The following is a 22,563-nucleotide window of genomic DNA, read 5'->3' as shown; positions in this document are numbered from 1 at the left end:
CAGATGACTGTTGAAAAAAATCGGATATCGAAATACTGACAGTATTACTGATCGTGTGAGGCTCACTTTAGTGAGAAAAACTCGATGATTTTGGTTAATTCTTATTTAGTGAACGCATATTTCTCATATGTAGTGCCGGCGCAAGGCGTGCGCAGAAAATGCAATCGTACAGGGCTTCGCGTTCTATTTTTCGGAATATAAGACCTATACAATTTGAGAAAAACTATGTATTATTTTTAAAATAATTATTTAAGTACTCAGTTAATATTTCTGAGTCACTTTGATTATTATTAATAGAAGAACAACTACATAATTAATCGTCGATATTTTATTTTTTAATGATTATAAAACACTTTTGTCGTTTTTATTTCAGCTATAAAACTTATAACTAATGTATAAGTACCCAATTTTCAAGTTTTAAGTATAAAAATTAAAATAAAAAAAAATGTATTATAACAATAACAATATTACATCAAGAATAGTGATGTCCGATATATAAATGTAATAGTAATCTGGATTATAATAATTATATATAAACATTGATTATAAATAGTAGTAATATATTTTATAGTATTATAATAGTATTTATAATCAATGATATAACTAGTTTTCTACAAATGTTGCGCCTAACTTTAGGCGAATATGCAACTCAACGTTTACGCCTAATAATATCGTAGATAGGCCAATTGGTACTCTAATGCTGAGATTGTCAAGAATACAATAACTCTATTGACGGACATATGTTACCATTTTACGAATACCGAATAGTCACATTTAGTGGAAATATCGAGCAGTAACATAGCTATTTAAAGTACTTCATTATATTATAATTTGTTAGACATCAAATAAAATACATTTTTCCATTAATAGTATAAACAAAAGTTTAATTTTTTTCATTATAAAATAAATAATTTATACAAACCATTATTTAATATTATAATAAAAAGAGAAAATTGTTTTCTCGGATAAATATATAAAAACCTAACATGTTTGTAATACCTTACACTACATAATGACAAGATCCAAAGTTACAACTATTTCTGTTAGTAATTAGGATTAATAAGTACAATAGTAATAACAATTTAAAACAACAATAATAAATTTTCAGTTTCAAACAAATAACAGGAATACATACATTTTTTCAACAAAACAATTTAAAATTTGGTATAAAATTAAAAAAAAATAAATAAAATTTAACTAAAACATAAACAGTTTACAACTGTTCGAAAGAGTAAAAAAATATCCTATATAATGAAATTCAATAAAAAATATTACCCAAATTGAACCCCTAAAAATACTATTAACTAGTAGGTAAACATATCAAAATATGTATAAACAGTAGTAAATTTAAATATAATCTATTGCTCAGGAGTCATTAGATCTGAGTCTAAGTAGCTGTAAGACAAAACACCTTTTTTACATATTTCATCGGATTCTTCCGATTCATCCTCAGAATCTAATTCAACTAACTGTTCATAATCAGATTTAAATATATTTCGGCTAAAAATACCTGCAAATAAGTACAAATTTTAAATATCAATAATAGCATTCAATATAATTATTTTTAATAGTACACAATATTGTTTTACATTACCATTTGATTCATTTCTATAAACTTCTGATCCATATATATGTGACCATGACATTGAAAACACAAAAAATACAAATAAAAGATTTGATCCAATTCCTAAAAAGGCAGATAATATTGGCCAATGAAACATCAGGTACCGTAAACCTTTCAAATTAGCAATAATGTTTATTTTAGAAGAGTAAATTTGAATATCATGATCCAAAATCTCTAAATAAATGTCTGTGATTGGATGTAACTGAAATAAAATGTATAATATGTTTTTAATCAATACAAAGCCATATTAAATAAAATTATGTATGTACTTGATCTTCTTCAAAATCTGAGTACATTTCCAACTGTATTACTTGATTTTCTCCAGACAATCCTATCAAGTAAAATGGGGCCATGAAAAGTGTATGAATAATACGATAAAGATTACTCTTATACTTTAATCTACTAGATCGACAGGAAGATGATACTAGATAACTGTATTTATCACTCAAACGAATGCATACCATAAACATTCCTTAAAAATTAATACATTTAAAATAAAATTATCAAATTAATTATTCGTTAATATGTACAAGTATTAACATTTAATAAATAAGAAAATTCTTAACTTACCAATTTCTTCATTTACTGGAGATTCTGGTAACTCAATATGAACAATCATTTTATATTTTTGACCAATCATTAGCATTTGCTGATTTTTGGAAAGTTTAATATGAGCTGATGGATAATCACATAAACCTTTACTGCTGTAACAGGATCTAAAACCAAAACAGTTCAACAATAATTTTAAAACCAAATAAAAAAAATCACTTTATTGAATATAGTATTTATTTACATTAAATTTAAACAATAATTTATCAATATTAAGATTTAAAAAAATATAACTTAATATTTAAATCATGCATTTATTATTATTCATTTATTTAAAATTTATCAACAAATATGATAAAATAAAGGTATTTTATTGTTAAGAATCATATTTTTAATTTAATCAAACGTTTATTGAATATATATTTTTGTTATTCGATTACAAATGAATAAATATTACAGTAACCCATAAATGTATTAAGTATTCAAAATATATTTTTTTTATATCTTGAATAATTATTTATTTTTTTATTCAATTTTAAAAGAACTAAATAATTTATCCAAATACTATACCAAGTACATAATTTATTTAGGATATATTAATTTCCCGAAGGCAATGAACAGCGGTATAAATACAACTTAATTAAACATTTCAAATGTTATTTGAAAGAATTATGTAAATACAAATAGCAAGAAATTAAAACAGAGTATATCGTTATAAATATATTGCTTCAAATTATAATAGGAATTTAACAATATTTCATTTGGTGAAGAAAAATGAAATCAAAATTCTTAAGTTTGTTTCTTAAAGTTAACATTGAGTTTACTGGTAAACTGTATAAAACAATAATTATGTTTGTGTATATGATCATATAATGCATATATATATATAATCTATAAGGAAATCTCAGTATGAAGTTATGAATAATTAGAGAAATTAAGTTTAATACTTCAGAACAATTAATTTTGGAATTAAGTAAGTTTTATAGCCAGCCCAAATTGTTTAATTACCTCTAAACTCTAACATTTCAATACTTATAACTTGGTTAGTGATTTCAGTATTTCTTTGGCTTTACTTGTATAATACGCAAACATACATAGAAATCTTTGCATTTACTCAAATTATTTTATAAAGTAATCTTGGTGTGAATTTCAACTTATTGATTTATATTTTAAAATTAATAAGAACAGTGAAAAATATGAGATACATAAATATAGAGTCGTGAAATTACCTGTAGTTATGATACAAAGACACAAGACAAGTAAGGCTTTATTATAAATTACATATATATGTTCAACAAAGGAAAGATCACTAGAAAAAATAATGCCTAAATCTTGGACTTTTTTTGTAATATTATGTTTTTTTTTTTTTTATTAGATATTAATCATTGTATGATAAATTTTTGTTTATTTGATATAAATGTTATTTAAAAACATTTATCCATACTCAAATTAAAAACATTTTTTACATACATTTAATTGATTAAGATCATATTGTAATTTATTGAAATTATTATTAAAATTGGAAAATAAAGTTTTAAAGCGTCAACAAACAATGCAAATTTAAAAATATAGAATATGTGATTCATAATACGAATCATTAATAGTAAAACAGCTATGGCTCATTGGAGAATACATTTATAATAGATGAAATTGAATTTATAAACTAACTTGTTGAGTTTGATGGTATATATATATGAGTTATACCATTAAAATATTGATTCCAATATCATTAAATTTACTAAAATATTAATATTTAGAGTGTCAAATGCATTTTAATAACGAAGTTAACTGCATCGAATTGAATGCCATTACTTATTGATACAACTTAACTTAGTTTCTTTGGTCAATATTTGATCACTGTTAATTTGTTTTAGCTTTATTGACGACGGCTTTCTACGGTAATTGATAGATCAATGAAAAACTTTAATGGCTTCTACTGATAGAAAAATAAAAAACTAACTAGGTATTCCAAATCCGTGTCAAAAAGTACAACAATGTTCAACAGTGCACAAATAGAAACGGCGAAATGTCCATCGGAACGTCAGAACTCACTTGAATTGCATGTGAATAGGTCGGCTCAACACGAGCGACGGCATGTACGCATAATAGAACGCTATGTACAAAAATATGGACACCCACACGATGGTGATGATTATCATTGAGAACAAACCTCCTTTGTACGCCCTGTCCACCGCGTCGGTTACCATGTCGTTGACCATTTTTTTGACGTTTTTAACCCTATCGTCGATCATCCGTTTCACGCCGAACATTTTCATTGTTTCCGACGAACGTTCACCGGTCTCGCGGGAGGAACCGCAGCGTTACCCTGCCGTTGCTCGTGAACAAAGTGCCTGTTGCGACACTTCAACAGCAGTAGCTCGGGGCCACGTCGACGTTCCTGACGGCGGTAATAAAGACGTATGATCGGGGAACATCGTTGCGGCGAGCCGCCGAACGATGGCCATTAATCATTGGCGATTAACGTTCGGACGTAAAAATCGAACGGATCGTTTTTCAAATTGATAACGGTTCGGCGGCGGCAAAGATTACGCGGTGGCGCGGGCGCGTTGTAACTACGTATCAGCTCGAGCGCACGCGCGCGCGTACGAGAGCGAAAATGTACGCAACAGGTAGTGATGTACGAGAGCCGGAGAAGGTTACGAAAGGTGACCCGCACTTGGTACCGGTCACATCGATTAATGTACCCATAATATTGTTGCTATTGCAGTGTTTAATGCGAGTGAACCGTACGGTACAGGGTGTACCCGCACGAAGGATTTGCCGACCAGTGGCGTATATAGGGGTGTCTCCCTTCCCGAAACGGAGATGATTTTCGCAAAATTCCATTACGGAAACTGTTAAACTAGTAATAGCCTCTAAGTGCTAGATCTGTTGCTAGTTTCTATCTATGATGAACCAATAACGATTTCTATGCACGCCACCGTTGCCGACGGACAAAATTTCCTACAGCGATGGATATCGTACTCGAAATCCGGTTCGCTTCGTTTTCTATCGGTCCGACGGTCGTGAAACGGAACAGAAGACGAGCGGCAATAGCGCCGATACGGGTTCTTCGTACGCGGGACACCCTGTACAAGACAACAAACGTACATGGCGACCCAATGCCGAACGAATCGGTTAATAACCGCAACGTTATTCACGCGGGTTGTGCAATTCGGCTCGTAGCCGCGAGGTCCCGCCGTAGACGTATTTGCGTACGCGGCTGCCGTATAATTGCACAACGGTGTTTCGACGACCACTGGCGTGACCTGCAAGTCGAACGCTTTCCGCTCGTTCGGTACGAAACGTGTGCAAAACGTACGTATTCCATTTCATCGCGTTACGTTATCGACAAAATCTGTAATATACGTACGAGTGTATGACGTGTAGGACAAAACAAACATCCAGCCGGTGAGCATTACAACGTTTCGCACCGCATATGAACGCGCAACGTTATCGAGTTGATCGTACACGGACACGGCGAATCGGCTAATCCGCTAGAGGAAATAACATATTACGATTGTTATTATAGTACAGTTGTGTACTCGGTCCGGTATTCGCGGTCTCGAAATAACGTGAACAACAACTTGGCACTGATAAGTGATCGATGTTTTCGGGAAAGAAACGAATGCTAAACATTATTCTGATCGCAAACAGCAATAGATACGTTTTTTTTTTTTTTTTTTTTTTCGGTGAATCCACTAGGATCCGGACGGATAAATGTTAATTGTTCGAAAGTGGGACGGCTGGACGAAAATGTTTGTGAATCGTTTTGTGCTTAGCTACCAGATAATATGGTAGTGCGTAGCCACACGTAAACTAAGAAACGAGAACCTTAGGTAGCTAATCGGTATACGAAAGGACATTAGCATGGACGTGCGGCAGACCTGTATTTCAGATGATGCTTAGTATTCTTTTGGGCCCTGTCTAAACAAAACGTGTAACATAACTTTAATTTTTTATTGAATACCGTTCTATATTAGTCTCGATGATTATTTTTTCCTTGAATCTCGTACATTTTTCCTATACAGCTTCAATTACTTATGATTTGTATTTTTGTAGTTCATTACTGCTGAATGCACATTATCTGTTATATTATCATAATATATTTTTGCACGAAAATTTAGAACACTTTGTTTTATTCTGTCTATACGAAAAATCATTTATTTTTTACCAAATATTTTAGAATAAATCAAATTCAATTTGAACAACATCAGTTAAAATACAGGCCCATTACTCTTAAACTTAAATCATAGGGCCTCGTTTAAAATATTTCAGGGGGTGCCCGAGCACACCCGGCAACCCCCGTGCGTACGTGTGTAGGATGATATGATACAGGTACGAGTATTACCTGATCAGCGGGAAAATGGTTTTTCAGTCATCATATCGTTTTATTTTTAGTCTCTCGGCGGATCCCTTACTCTTTTTCCGCAACAGTATTGTCACATCAGTTGTTCTTGAAAATCCCAATCATCTCTTGATTCTGTACACATTTTCATTTCCAAAATCTTTAAAAAAAACCGGTAATGGATTGCAAATGTATTGTTCCATTTTCATTTGAGTTTAAAAGAAAAATTGTTATTTCATTTATAATAATCTATATTATAATTAACACGTTTAAAATGCTATTTATATTTAAATCACTAAATCTCGTAATTATTAAAGAAATAATATAACAAGTATTATGTTTGATACCTATTCGTTGTCCATAAATCATATTCAACAATTCTTAGCAATAATAATTCAACGTATAATGAGTGTTATATTATTTTATAATCTGTAATAATAATAATTATAATCATAATAACCTGTACCTATTTATTTTACAGTGAATTTTACTTTGTTTCTTTAAATGCAAATATCTAAAAAAATTAATAAAAAAAAATGTAAGCTCCTTTTTAGTACACTTTAATGATTAATGTATACTAAATTAATATCAGTTTAGTATTAGATTATTATTTACAGGTATTTACATTATTATATAGCTGGAATTTCGAAAAGTATTTTAATGTATTTTTTGGGAATACTTTATGAATCCAAGTTGTCAATGTAATTCAAGTACCTACACGTTATTTTAATAATTACATTTCGCGGAAACATTTTTGAAAATAGTCGCGCAATTATTAAAAACTAGAATGTTTACATGCGTTTAGAGCCTATACTTTTAGTTTTATTTTACTCTATTATAATGATATTTTCACACGAAATAAATAACGTGTAAATTATATTATTACGACGAACAAGATAAAATTAAGAGTATCCCATAATCGAAACTCCACAAATTAGAAAACAGTCGCATGGATTGTTGTTTACAGTACCTACCCCATTATCAATGGGTAATCAGTTACAAATCTTATTGTAAGGACTGAGGAAATGATTTACATACATTACAATTTGTAACCTCTCCTGTTGTGGTAAACCAGATACACGAAATATTAGATTTTTCTGCAATAAGGTCGATTCGCACTATACGGAACGTCGACGTAACGTCACAGACCGGCAACGTGACGTCAAAAATAGAATACATTCGCATTTATCGGTAACGTCATGGAAACGGAAATCTACTAAACGGACTTTCTGTTAAGTTAGACAAAGTCTAGTTCATTTAGTGTTTTAAATTCATTTTTTTTTTTGTTTTTTAAATATTCGATTTTGTAACATGCCTAAGTTCAGTAGAAAACAACTAGTGATGATTGCCTTAATTTTGAACGACGAAGAAAAAAAATTATGAATTTTTCTCCAAACATCTTTGTGAATGTTATCACTATATTTTTTGTGCGTCGTATCATATAGTTGTTGATATTGGCGTACTTCCTCAATCAACATCCCATCTTCCATAACTATTTAAATGTTTAATATATTATTTAATTAATCAAATAATTAATGCAATTTCAATTCAATTCCACATCAGTAATAGTTTATTGTTGACGGAAACGTTCTGTGACATAAATAATATCCAAACGGACAAGAACGGACCGGTTGCGTCACGTCAAAATATAGTTTTCGATAAACGTTGCTGTTCCGTGACGTTGACGATACATAATGTTGCCGGTACGTGTGAACATTGCGGTATAAATACGTAGTAAGATATTTTAACGTGACGTTGCCGGTCTGTGACGTGACGTCGACGTTCCGTATAGTGTGAATCGACTTATAATCACACAGTATAACAAGTGACATCTACACGAAAAAAAGTATAAAAATATAGTATGTAAGAAAAAAAAAGCGTGCAACTTCCATACGAATATGACATACCTAAGGTTGCAATCAATCCACCATACCACTATATCATGTATTGGTGTACCCTGTAGACTACATGTCGATTGTATGACACTCACTATAAACAATTATCTAAATTCTTAAGAAATGAATGATCTACGTGACTGTCGAGCCATGGGAATTCGCTGGATCAGCGAATCCTGCGACTCGACGAAGACACTGCACCGTAAGTCATGTAAAGACCATTGCAGAGCATCGTAAATTTTTTTTCATTATTCATAACTTCTTGTGTTTTAGTTTTAAGTCAGAACCAACGTTCTCTATGTAATTTTATTTAAGTAATTAATCGATTTTTTTTTCATTATTGTATATGTTTTCAAGTACCTAACACTTATTTTTTTTCGTCTTAAACTTTTGCCGTAAAAGCCATTATTACATCAGTATATAGGCTGAATGATTGTACACTGTTATCAGTGAACTAACAAAAAAAAAAAAAAAACGGAAACTTTTGCACCTCGTATTTTACTTTTCGGTTCCTATATTTTTAACTGAATCTACTTGCGTCATGATGTAAATATTATATTAAGAGCGTTACTCTTTGAGCGTCGCAATCATTTATTATGTGTCGATCGTTTCAGTATTCATTGTTTGAATTTTTCGTTTATTACGGTCAGGGTTCGGAAAAAAAACTGTTTTTTTAATTTTAAACAGAATAATTTTTCTTTTTTTTTCAATTATTTAAAACATGTTTTAAACATTTAAACATTTTAAAATAAGAAAATAATTATAATTTACTTTTAAAGGACAATTGGAAATGACACATAGATCAAAAATAATGTATGTTATTATGCCGCAATATTTATTTTCGAAGCTGGTCATAGTTTGGGATATTGAAGGAATCTATGTAATCAACACTAGACAATAGTAATCAGTACCTTACAAACGCATACATGTAATTTAAATTAGTAATAAATTAAGTAGTTCAAGTACTATAGTTAGTTTGAATGTTGACAATTACTTGTAGTTACATATTTGTCTATCCTCTCCAGACCAAAGGAGTCTTCAAAAAACATGGTAGATAGCTGATGATTACAAATAAATGTACAAAATAGGACATGCAATAAAATCGACGTTTTTATAAATTTGAATTATAATTTACCCATCTATGTCAATTAATATAATTAGTTGTTATTACTTGTTTACAAGACCGAAAACAAATGGAATTTGAATAATAATATGTAGTATATTTTTTTTAAGTTTTAAAAATATTTATTAAAAAACATTTTTAAACGTTTTAAACGAAATGTTGATGACGTTTCATATAAATTGTTTCAAACAAACAACTCTGATCGTGAGTTTAAACTTTAGAAATTAAAATTTTCCTCGTGCTGTCTTGCAATGAACTTTATTTCAACATATTTTTGGAAGAGAAATATACGTACGTAGTTTTCTCTTAAAATAAACAAAACCAATTAAGCCCATCATGATGGTAGCATACAATAACATTATTAGTTATCATATAGTTCCTAAAATAATCTCTATGGTTTATAATAATAATAATTTCTATAACACGTATATAATATATATAACACGTACAACAATAATACACAACTCTGTTGCTGACGAGTCCGTGTGGTACCTATATTATATATATATGGCCTATATTTACCTATATTAATAATATAAAAGTATAATTTCAATAGTGGAAAACGATGGACATTTCATGAGCGTCAGAACCCGAACGTGTTTTGATTTGTGATGCACCGTACATTGCTGTCGCCTGTCTATATTTGTTTTTATTCAATATACACACTCCGATTTAAAGTAAACGAGTTTAAATTTTTTAGTGACACACTCTCCGACCGACGTTTTAAACATTTTTATTTCATAACGAATAAACATTCGTTTATAATAAACAACTGATAAATCATGTGACTTACCCAAAACTATTATAGCTATAATTATTGTAAAGTTATTGATTTTTCTAATTTAGGGGTGAAATTAAACAAATTTTGAAATTGATGCAAAATAAAGCTTTTTTTTTTTTTTTGGGGGGGGGGGGGTAAAATAGTGTAATTTGGGATTCATGGGTTGGTTTGTTTTATATTTCCTGGACCGAAAATAATTACCAATCTGTCCCTGCTTGTGTGGTTCTTAATACTAAGTGTTTAGGATTTATTTTATATTACATAATTGACCTGACATCGCTTTGCTATTGCTATGTTTTTCATAGACATATTTGACTCGGTGAACTTTATATCACCTACAATTTATATATATATATATATATATATATATATAAAACTGTCCTCCGTGCATATCGTTGCGGATCATATACAGTTATTTTTTGTAAGGAAACAAATCACTGTGTAAACTTATTAGGAGCGAAATAAATTAAAATAATATTGTGAGAGTTCTAAATGTGCCACTATAGAAACGACTACTTAATCAACAAAACCCAAAACAATTCATTGAGGTAAGGCTTTTTCCATAAGCAATCCAATAAATACGTAAAATCGTAAAATTTACGGATGAGATAAATCGTATTCGTCGAAATGACAGGATCCGAGACTAGCAATGCAAAATCAGTTACCGTAATCCCGGAAAATACAAAATCAATTACCGTAATCCCGGAAAATACAAAATCAATTACCACAATTCCAGAAAATACAAAATCAATTACTGTGATCCCGGAAAATACAAAATCAATTAATGTGATCACTGAAAATACAAAATCAATAACTGTGATCCCAGAAAATACCAAATCAATTACCGTGATCCCGGAAAATACAAAATCAATCACTGTGATCCCAAAAAATACAAAATCAATCCCTGTAATTCCAGAAAATACAAAATCAATCCCTGTGATCCCAGAAAATAAAAAATCAATCTCTGTGATTCCAGAAAATACAAAACCAATTGCTGTGATTCCGGAAAATACAAAATCAATTGCTGTGATCCCAGAAAATACAAAGTCAATCCCGGTGATCCCAGAAGATACAAAATCAATCCCGGTGATCCCAGAAGATACAAAATCAATCCCTGTGATTCCGGAAAATACAAAATCAATTACTGTGATCCCAGAAAATATAAAATCAATTACTGTAATTCCGGAAGAACCTGTCGCTGTCGTTCCTACTGTAATTCCAAAAGAACCTGTCGCTGTCGTTCCTATTGTAATTTCGGAAGAACTTGCTGCTGTCGTTCCTGCTGTGATTCCAGAAGAACCTGCCGCTGTCGTTCCTACCGTGATTCCGAAAGAACCTGCCGCTGTTGTTCCTACTGTGATTTCGAAAGAACATGTAACTGTCGTTTCTAATGTGATTCCGAAAAAACCTGCCACTGTCGTTCCTACTGTGATTCCGAAAGTCATTCCACAAGCGAAAGTTGAACTAGATTGTGCGGGGAAGGAGATCACAGATATCGAAAATTATTTAAAGTGTTCTAAAACATTGTTCGAGCAGCTGTACGATAACGATAAAAATGCTATTGTAGAATCATCAGTCGACGATTTTATATTGCATAAGACTATCGGTAACGGTGCTTTTGGGTACGTTATGAAGGTTAATCACAAATCCGAGGACGATAAATTTTTGGCCATGAAAGTAAGTCGATGCTTAGGTATACATAAATAATAGTTAATATTATTATTATAATATTACAATGACATAGACATATACAGAATTCACGTTTTACAATTGAACATTAATTTTTCAATTAAATAAATTCTTTCAATTCCACGATTCATCACTGTTTTCAAACCATAGGCATGCGTAGACCTCTTTTTCAGAGTATGCAAAAGGCTGTCACTGCCTTCCCCCTCCTAAAACTGAAAGTTAATTTAAGCGTTCGAAATTCTAGTCTTAATAACTATTTAATTTAAAATTTAATTTTTTTTTCTGAAAAAAGTGACTGAATAGCCATTTCTTAATCGTTAATACTGTCTACATAACTAAAATTTAAAATAAAATAAGAAAAAAAAAATTAAATATATTTATATATATATTGAAATGGTTTGAGTAGTACGTTTAAATATGGTAAATAAATAAAAACGTAATTATATACTTAAATGAAAAACAAAATAAATTTGATAAATAATCAAAATTAATCATAATACAATTCTGCGTACAGTTGAGTTCTTAATATCACCAATAATGTTTTCGGGATTTTAATTATAATCGTTATTATAGCATATGATTTGTGTTTCAAAAATAAATTTAACTGTTTGGGAATGAATATAAAAATATAATAAAAATCATAATGTAATACAAAATCACATAATATACATAAGGCCAAATATGTCATAACTTTATTTATTTTTTGTAATTTTAGAAAGAAAGCTCTATGTTTAGGATATGCAGTTGCATACCCTGCATATCCCCTGCGCACGCCTATGTTTCAAACGTATACAAATAAAACGCATAACACGACAAAAGAACGTGAGTTTTACCGGTTTTTTTTTTTTTAATAATTGTGTTTAATCATTTTTTTCAAATAATTTGTTCTTCCTTTTTTTTTTAAGTGTTTTGGATTTCTTTTAAATAATATTAAATAAACATGATTCGTTTTATTTAAATGTTCTTAACTATATAAACGTTCTATAGAAACTTTATTATTATAACAAGTAGACACGTTATATCAGTAATATTGCGTACATCAACCGATGCGCGAAATTACATTTTTTTGGATGAAATGTCTCCTTCCTATACTTAGGTAGTGAATAAGGAAAAATCGGTAAAAAAGGATATCATAAGATACGTGTTGAACGAGAAACGGATTTTGTCCAGTATGCGCCATCCGTTTGTCATACACATGAAGTATTACGCAAAGGACTCGTGCAACATATATTTCGTCATGGAGCTTGCGACGGGCGGTGATCTGTTCGATTTAATAACTAATATAGGTTCACTGAATGAACCGAACGCCAAATTTTACTCAGCGCAGATGGTGTTAGCCCTTGAATATTTACACAGGATGGACATAATTTGTAGGTAATTTTATGAATGTGTATACAACCGTGAATTCGCTGCATCAGTCAGTGGTTCTCGGCCTCTATCTGTCGTAAAATAAATGTTGATAGTATCCACTGATCCATACATGTAAACCAGACCCGAACTATGGGTTTGGTTATGATAGGGGTTCAACTGCCCTCCCAGAATTCTAAGAATTCTAGAAAAATATGTTATAAAAAAAAAAAAACAATGACTTGCAAGTTTAATAGTAGTTTAAATGTTTTCCATGAGCCTTGCAAATAAAATATGTGTATAATAAATAAATAAAATATCATATAATAAGTATTAAAGCATGGAATTCATCAAAATTTTACATTTTTTCAAAACACCCCTGAAATTGTTTTCTGCGTTCACCCTTGATGTAAACTATAGTTATAACAATCCCGCTTGAATATGATGTCCTGGATAAATAATTTAATGTCAAGTTGTCGTGTAGTTATATCAACCTATTACTGTTGTCAGAGATTTGAAACCCGAGAACGTGTTGGTCATCAGTGATGGTTACATAAAACTAGCTGATTTTGGACTGAGCAAACGTTTGACCGAACGAACGACCACTATGTGCGGCACTCTACAATATTTAGCGCCCGAAATAATTTTGTCGAAAGCTTACGGCAAACCAATTGACTGGTGGGCACTGGGCGTCGTGATGTTTGAAATCGTAGTTGGAAGGACACCGTTTAAAAATAAGAACACCAACAAGATGTTCAAAAATATCTTAGGTGTCAAATATAAAGCCCCGAATACCATTTCATCGGACCTTGCCGATATAATACGTAACCTACTTCAATTGGATGTATCGAAAAGATTTGGAAACCTCAAAAATGGAACAAACGACATAAAAAATCACCGGTAAAAAAAACATTTAAATATATTTATAAAGGTGTATACGAGTACACGTATATATCGCACCATTGGTACAAGAGTGCCACAATTCAAAAAAGCAATACATCAAAATAATATATAATAATATGACGTTATTATTTTTTTTTTACTGAACAATTTATTAACTTCAATACTGACATAAATGTATTATGGTTGTACAGACCAGCGGTTCTTAACCTTTGTGTAGTGGCGATCCAAGATATTTACCAAATTTTTCCTGCGACCTTTTTATAAATAATATTCAATGGCAGAATAAAAAATAACTATTTGGTACTCTTAATTTAATACAATTTTTTGCTCATATTACTTGTATTTATAACAAGTCATAATATTAATTACATTATATTTAAAAATAAACATTTCTTTTAATAATTTTATTGTACATATTTTTTAAATAATTTTTAATTTAATGACTTCCTTGGTCTTGATGTTGCTTTACCAATGAATCAATTTGAGCTTCTATAAAGTTAGTGAGTGAAATACGCATCGTCGGTTCGACATCAAGCTTGTTTCTTGATTTCGTTTTGATTGTGACAGTGAAACCTGACTTAACGGACATCTGTATATAACGGACACCTCTCTTAACGGACAAAATGACCAGGTCCCGACAAAAAGATAGGCATTCCAATGTATTTCGACCTGTCTATAACGGACTCCTTCTATTACGGACACAGACACTAATATTTAACCCGACAATTTCATAACGGACAAAAATACATACATGCTACGAAACAGCGTCGATAAGGAACGCAATTAGGTCATTCAGTGAAAACACGGATTACGATCAATTACATTATCGCCGATTACGATAACGCTAATTGCGAGTACCTATTGAATTTATAAAGTTGAAATTTGTACAGAAATATATCCAGATATAAATTGCAATACGTATAAATGATAACTATGAATATCAAACGTTTTTATTCAGTTTCTATCGGTTCGCAGTCAGAGTTGTACATCTTTTCCTTAGCAATGCCACCTCCCGTGAGCGAATTACTCATTCATCACGAATTGGAAATTACCAAATCGAAGTTCAAAAAACAACCATCAATAGAATCATTTTTTAAGAATTAATTAACAAATTGATATAAATATAGTATAACAAATTTATAATACGTCATTATATGAATGTAATATAAAAATAATAATTAAAATTAAATTTATAATGTAAGTGTATAATGTGTATATAATATTAATAGATTATATTTTAAAATAATACAAATGTACGTAAAAATTGTAATTTTTAAAACATTGAAACCTGTCTATAACGGACAATTATTTTGGTCCAGTGACTGTCCATTATATACAGGTTTCACTGTAGTTAATATCTTTATTATAACATTTAAAAATATTAGTTAATGGCCTTTGCATACTTAAATTTAACTCATTTAATAACGAAAAAATATCTGATAGATACGCAACTTTTGTCAACCAAATTATATCTTGAAAATGGTTGGATAACAGTGAATCTTTTTCTCTTAAAAATACTTCTATTTCAGTTCTTAATTCAAAAAATCTTGTTAAAACTTTTCCCCGTGATAACTAATGTACATGAGGTTTCATTTATTATTAATAAGACTTAAAAATAAAAATATTATACCAACGTTTTAAATTTTTATCCGATCCATTTAAAATTATTGGTGACCCAAAATTGGGTCGCGACCCTATGGTTAAGAACCGCTGGTACAGACAACGTCTGTCGGTGTAACATTTTATAGAGAAAAATAATAGATAATAATAATAATATATAATATAAAATAATAATAATAATCGACCTGTAGTCATAACTCAAAACAACGAAACGTTGAGTTGTGGCACTCTTGCTCTAAGGGTGCGATATGTGTATTGTATTTTCACCAGTTGTCGGTTTACTAATTTTTATAAATTAATCTAATATTTATAAAAAAAAAATTATAAAACAACTGACGCGTCGTGGTCATATGTATTTTAATTGTAATAAAACTTTAAAACGATTTCACATTATATCGTCCATGTTCACGTAATGAAAATAAGACATACATCACTAAATACATTTTATGAACTCAAAATCCTAAAATATTGTTTTTAACTATTCTTATAATTGTTCCTTGGTCCATGCTTGATAAATAATTACACAAAGTACTTACCAGGTTCAGTGGATCCTATTTTTATCAGTAATTTTTTTGAAAGATGAAACGGTTTAAAAATGTTAAAAAGTGGTAATAAAAAAAACATTGAAGACGCTTTGCACTACTAACATGCAGAATCGAACGAAAACCGCGCAACGCCAATTAAAGCTATGATATAGACACCTGCTTGTTTTCAAATTCAGAAAAAAATAACATAGTGTAGGTTTTGCACAAGAAAATATTAAAAATAGTGTAGTATACATAGTCGTAAATAAGTTATTTTCATATTTTAATCATGTTAGACGTACATCATGTTGAATAAATATTGATTTTATTAAAACGCTCCGGTAGTCATTAGCGGAAATCAGGGGGAGGCTTGAGAGGACTTAGTACCCCAAAAGTTTAAAGTAGAGGTCCTAGTCCCCCTGGTCGTTTGGTCTTAACAACAACAAAAATACTTTATAATTATTGTCATAAACTCATCAATATAACTGTGCAATTTCTGGACAATTTTTAAATTGAAAACGGGTCACAAAAAACAAAAATATTTTGATTTTTGATACCTTATAAAATTTAACAATATTGTGATTTTTCAAACTACATTAATACAGATAATTAATCAGATAATTTGGGTGTATAAAAAATTGTATTTACGTTTATCCAGTTTATCGGTAAGCTGAGCCGTGGCTTCGACGGAAATCCAATAATATATTATTTTTAACTTATTCTTATTGTTTCGGACGTTTTGGCTTGTCTCATAAAATACTAGTTATAAAATTGTTTTTATCATGGACTAAATATAATTCTGTTTATACCCGTTCTTCTATCATATTATATCTCCACACTTGACAGTGGCGGATTTTCAACATTTTTTTTGGGAGAGGGTGTCCTGACATTGGCGCAAATAGGTTTAAAATATTGGGGGGGGGGGGCTGAAGCCCTACAAATAAATTTAGTCAATGTGAACCATGGGGGGCTCTGCCCCCATACCCACCATTGCCACAGCCACAGAACAATAATTATTAATTGAAATAAAAATAATCATAAAATATTATTATCATACTATATTATTAAAAATCATGTACCTATTTCTATGTAGTATGTTTTACATAAAAAATAACATAACACCACCTCAATATTCCACCGTTGTCCGTCATAATTAATAGATAACAATAATATTATTAATTATGTAGGATTCTAGGAATTACAAAATAAACTATAATAATAATATTTTATATTTATACAATTTACTTTTTCTGCGTCATATACTCATATTATTTAGTATGTATCTCACTATCCCATGCTTAAATTATCATTAAATTTTAAATAATCAAAAAAAATTTGGAGGCTATAATATATTTTGGGAGGCTAAGCCCCCCCTAAGTCCCCCTCTAGTTGCGCTAATGGGTACTGAAAAATAACATTTTTTTCAATAGGCATTATTTATATTAAAAAAACTGTTGGCAGTGATTTTATCAATGTATAATATTTATGTAAATATATAATTAATATTAATTACATTTTATTGACGAGTGTTCATTAAATGTTTCAAACGCGTGTCTCTAGTTATCAAATTTTTTAAACACAAGACTACCTAATACTTGAGAGTTGACTCCACCTTAATATTTCGAAAACGCTACATAAAATTTGTATAATGAATCATCGTGTAATGTATTCTAAATATTATAGACTGTCAGTGTTCTGTACTATGTCTGGATTTTAAAATAACGCGTATCAATACAAACAGTGGCGTCCAAAAGATTTTTGTTCTGTAATGTAGTTACAGTAGTTAACAACAGGACATCGTGGGTAAATTGGGTCCAAAAAAAGCACCGCTGAAAAAAAAATTTGGGAACCGCTGAATTAGATAATACAACCGATCAAATTAACTTTATTCGATCATTAGACGTTTTGATGAACTAGTTCATGTTGTATTGGTGATAAATAAAATATTGTCAAAAATCAAAAAAAATTACATAATTATTGTTATTTTTTCTATACTATAATTTTACAAATAACAACAATAACTTATAACAATCATTTTTTTTATAATGACGATGGGAGACACCAAACATGGTCCACATTACCATCAGTGCCGCAAAAACCGGGCGTGCAGAGTGTGCCACGCACACGATCCCCAAGGCTTAAATACAGTTGGGGGGCCCCCTAGTCAAGGCCTGAAATAAACTACACTTTACTAACACACAATTATTTAATAATAAAAAAAAAAATTTAGAATAATATAATATTTATTTAACAATGAGTCCATTGAGTAGGCATACAATAGACCTACCTAAACTACTTAAATAAATTTACTACATAAATATGTAGTGAAGTATAATATACAACAGTTATAGGTATTTAGTTTGATATATATATATTATACATATATCATACACTAACTCAATGGCGTAATTGTGGGGGGGCAAAAAGGGCAAAATGCCCCCTCTGACCATTATTTGAGAGATAAAGGTATAATTTTGCCCCCCCTCCCCAGATAATCCAACAGTACAAATAGCATCTTTTATTAATGAACTCTTATGGATATTATTTAACAATATTGGTACCTAGTACATGCTACCTACAACTTATATTTATCTAAACCATAAAATGAGTTAAAAGACTTATGTAAAATCAAACAATCAGATATAGTGTATAAAAAACATACAATAAAAATATGTTTTAACTGGTGAGGGGGAGGAATTTCAGGGTTTTAGTAATAATAAATATATTATATTGCCCCCCCTAGGTTTTTTCTCAGTTACGCCACTACACTAACTGATGTGAAACATGTTTTAAAACCTAAAAAAATTGATGCTTAAATTGAACAAAAATAAACCCTAGGAAGGGGCCCAATATAATTACCGCACACGAGTCTCCTATTTTGTAGTTGCGGCACTAATTACCATATCAACTGCATCATTCATGTGATGACGTGATAATAGTATGACTATACTACACGATTTTCCAAAGGTACTCACGTGACACCAGTGGAAAAATTAGCACTTGAGCTCACGTAACGTAATAATAGTGTCTCCAGCTTAATATATATCTTATGTTAGTGCTTACATCAACGTACACATATTTAAGTATACAGACGTAGTATCAGTGGCGTAGCGTGGATTTCAACTTAGTGTATGCATTGAAATAGTAAGTTAATAAAATCGTGGGGGCTATGCCCCCCCCCTAATACTTTTCATAAAATTTTAACATACAAAGTTTTGAGTATTTTTTTATATATATTACGTTAGTACATAACACAATATTATATTTAATAAACAAAAAATAAATCACTTTTTAAAAATAATTAACTTATTAACAAAAAAATTACTTATATATTAAATCAATTCTTCTATTTTTAGTAAGAAAACTTTTGATTACTTCATTACGAAACGTAAATTATTTTTTCAACTCTACCAATATTTTTTTTTCTATTGACAACATTGATAATGATGAAAGACGATTTTGTTCTTGGGAATTTCTTAATGAATTCTTAATCCTTTTAAGGGCCGAGAATGAACGTTCTGCTGACCCACTAGAAGCAGGAATAATTAATATCAATGAAATCAATTTTGTTGCTTGTGGTAAGTTTTCGTCTAAATTGGTGGTTTTTAAATAAATTAAAAGATCGTGAACATTAGGTTTTTGAAATTTTTCCGTTGAGTAGACAACCGAAAGTTCACTTCTCAGTTTGGGTAAATCAAAATATTTACTGTATAATTGTTTCAACGAATTGAATAAGTTTATAGGAAAATCATTAGCATATAGACTAAATTTTTTAAAGTCTAATAATGCAAAAAATTATAATTGATTAAGATTTGAAAACCTTTCTTTTACCTTATTAATTATAACGTCAATTATTTAAAAAAATAGTCGTCATGTAATTAGTTTTTTTATCTCCAGAAACTTGATTAAATCTTTGCTTTTTTGAACGGTGAGTTTGAGGCTGTACTACTTCATTGTTTATAATTTCTAACAGTGACCAAATGTCATCAAAACTTGACAGTATTTAAATAAACAATAAAATCGTCAATCTTTTTTGAGCAATAAGAAATATCAAAAACTTTTTTTTGTAATATTTCAAAAATAATCGTTACTTGTTGTAAAATGATTGAAAATAATTTAAGGAAAAAATTGAAATCAAAACTTTGAAGAATTGCCACATGCCCTTTAGCAGAAGACAATGTTTCCGAATCCCAATTGTGGGCATTTTCTATGATTGATTCCATTAGATTTATAACATCTAGTTTATGTTCAACCATCATTTCAATAAGTCGACTGTTGTAATTTGTTGGAGCTACTGATGGAAAATGTTTTTTTAACTACATTATCAAGTGCATGTACTCGTTTGGTAGATTTTGAATAAAAAGACGATAAACCAGAAAGGGTTGAAAAAAAATATTTTATAATCTTTAATATGCTCAACTAACTGTTTTAAGACAAGATTTAATTTATGTGCATAGCAATGTACAAAAATAGCATTTTCATATTTCGAACGCACTAACGATTACAAACCATTATGTTGCCCGGAAAAAACAGCTGTCCCATCATACGTTTGGGCTATTAATTTTTCTTCACATGCATACTTTGAAATAAAACTAAATATATGCTCTGATAATGCTTTCACTGATCGATCTTCACTAACATCAGTAAATCCCAAAAATGTTTCGACAACTCCGTTACCATCAATGGTATTAACATAACGCAAAACTTTTGATAACTGTGACTTTGAAACAATATCGGTTGTCTTATCTATAATGATTGCAACAAACGGAGTATCACGTATTTCATTTTCAATTTGTTTAAGAAGAACGTTTGAAATTGATTGAATCAAGTCATTTTGTATTTCCCCGGATAAACCAGTAAATATAGTGGACGTTGCAAGATGTGTTTTTAACAACTCATCACGCTGGGCCATTGAGTAAATAAGTTCAACATAATTACCCTTATTAACAGATGAATCTGATTCGTTGTGACCTCTGAATGCCAATTCTTGTTGAGCTTAAAAACACGTTGAATCTATCATACTACTTAATATGTATCTCTAGTTTTTTACTGTAACATTATGTTTTTCGATATTTTTTCTGAAAGCTTCACTCAAACAAGTATATATTCTTATTTTACCAAATTTAGTTAAATCTATCAAACATTGTATGTGATTTTTAGAGGCTTCATGACGACTTTTTAAATGATGAAAGTTATTAAGATCATTGAAACCATATTTAGACCAAAAATTTTCTTCACGAGAAAAAATAACACATGGCCAACAATATAGTTTATTTGTTTTTTTACAACCCGATAACTACTTATATGTACTGTAATACTCATATTTAAATGTTCGAACATAATTTTTTGATTTTGTTGTTAAATTAGGTAATTTTGGTGTGGGTCTTCCTGACTCAATAATACTTTTTTTCTCATCAAAATTAAGTGAACTGAAAGGCTTTAAAAATAATTTTTCGATTGCACACTCACATATTGTATTATTTGTATTCATTATTATTTATTTAGTTTAAATAGTTTTTATTTAAAAACGATATGTCACACTTATAATATAAAATTAATAATATGCACTTTACAACTTTAAATAATAAATGTTAATTATAGCAATATAGTCGGCAGAATACACGATAGACGGCTCTATGCGATAGCGTATGCATACTGATCCTGAATACACGAGTGACGAAAACACGACCGCGAGCATTTTATGTTTTGTTATTAATATTATCGATAAGAAATATAAATAGTTTCTGTACCCGTATGCAATCGCCGACGTGCATACTGCGTACATAATGAACATGTTACATGATAGGTACCAGCCATTAGATATAAATATAACGGACAATAACGCGATGCGGCCGTAGTGTTGCAGATTAATCAATTCTAATGAACTTGAAATATATAAAGAAATATATGAAGAAATATACAAAATGTTAAATTAATACAAACAAACATTTTTTTTATAAAAATATTACATTAATAATATAAAAAAAAATTATTTTTTCAATTTATGAAGTGTATGCTGTGCATACACAGCATATGCACACGCTAAGCCACTGCGTAGTATTATGTTATTTGTTAAGTTTAAACAAGAGCTATTTTATCAATAGTTTTTTATAAAAAAAAAAAGTAACTTATTTTTAACTAAGTTACTATTTTTTCCTGT

General features: G+C 30.0%; 1 protein-coding gene and 1 pseudogene across 1 annotated transcript; one reads left to right on the top strand and one right to left on the bottom strand.

Annotated features, from left to right (window-relative positions):
• Positions 1 to 1,267: 1,267 nt before the first annotated feature.
• On the bottom strand, positions 1,268 to 4,449 carry LOC112694315 (seipin). The gene is made up of 5 exons (XM_025569746.1): positions 4,226 to 4,449; positions 2,195 to 2,340; positions 1,894 to 2,096; positions 1,595 to 1,826; positions 1,268 to 1,510 (listed from the first exon to the last, which is right to left on the bottom strand). The coding sequence occupies exons 1-5, from the start codon at positions 4,447 to 4,449 to the stop codon at positions 1,359 to 1,361; spliced, it is 957 nt and encodes a 318-aa protein (XP_025425531.1). The 3' UTR covers positions 1,268 to 1,358.
• Positions 4,450 to 10,947: 6,498 nt separating this feature from the next.
• On the top strand, positions 10,948 to 14,260 carry LOC112694327 (annotated as a pseudogene).
• Positions 14,261 to 22,563: the final 8,303 nt, after the last annotated feature.

The sequence above is a fragment of the Sipha flava genome, unplaced genomic scaffold (assembly GCF_003268045.1).
Source record: "Sipha flava isolate LNK unplaced genomic scaffold, YSA_version1 127_pilon_pilon, whole genome shotgun sequence".
Taxonomy (NCBI): domain Eukaryota; kingdom Metazoa; phylum Arthropoda; class Insecta; order Hemiptera; family Aphididae; genus Sipha; species Sipha flava.
This window is presented reverse-complemented; position numbering and strand designations above follow the sequence as displayed.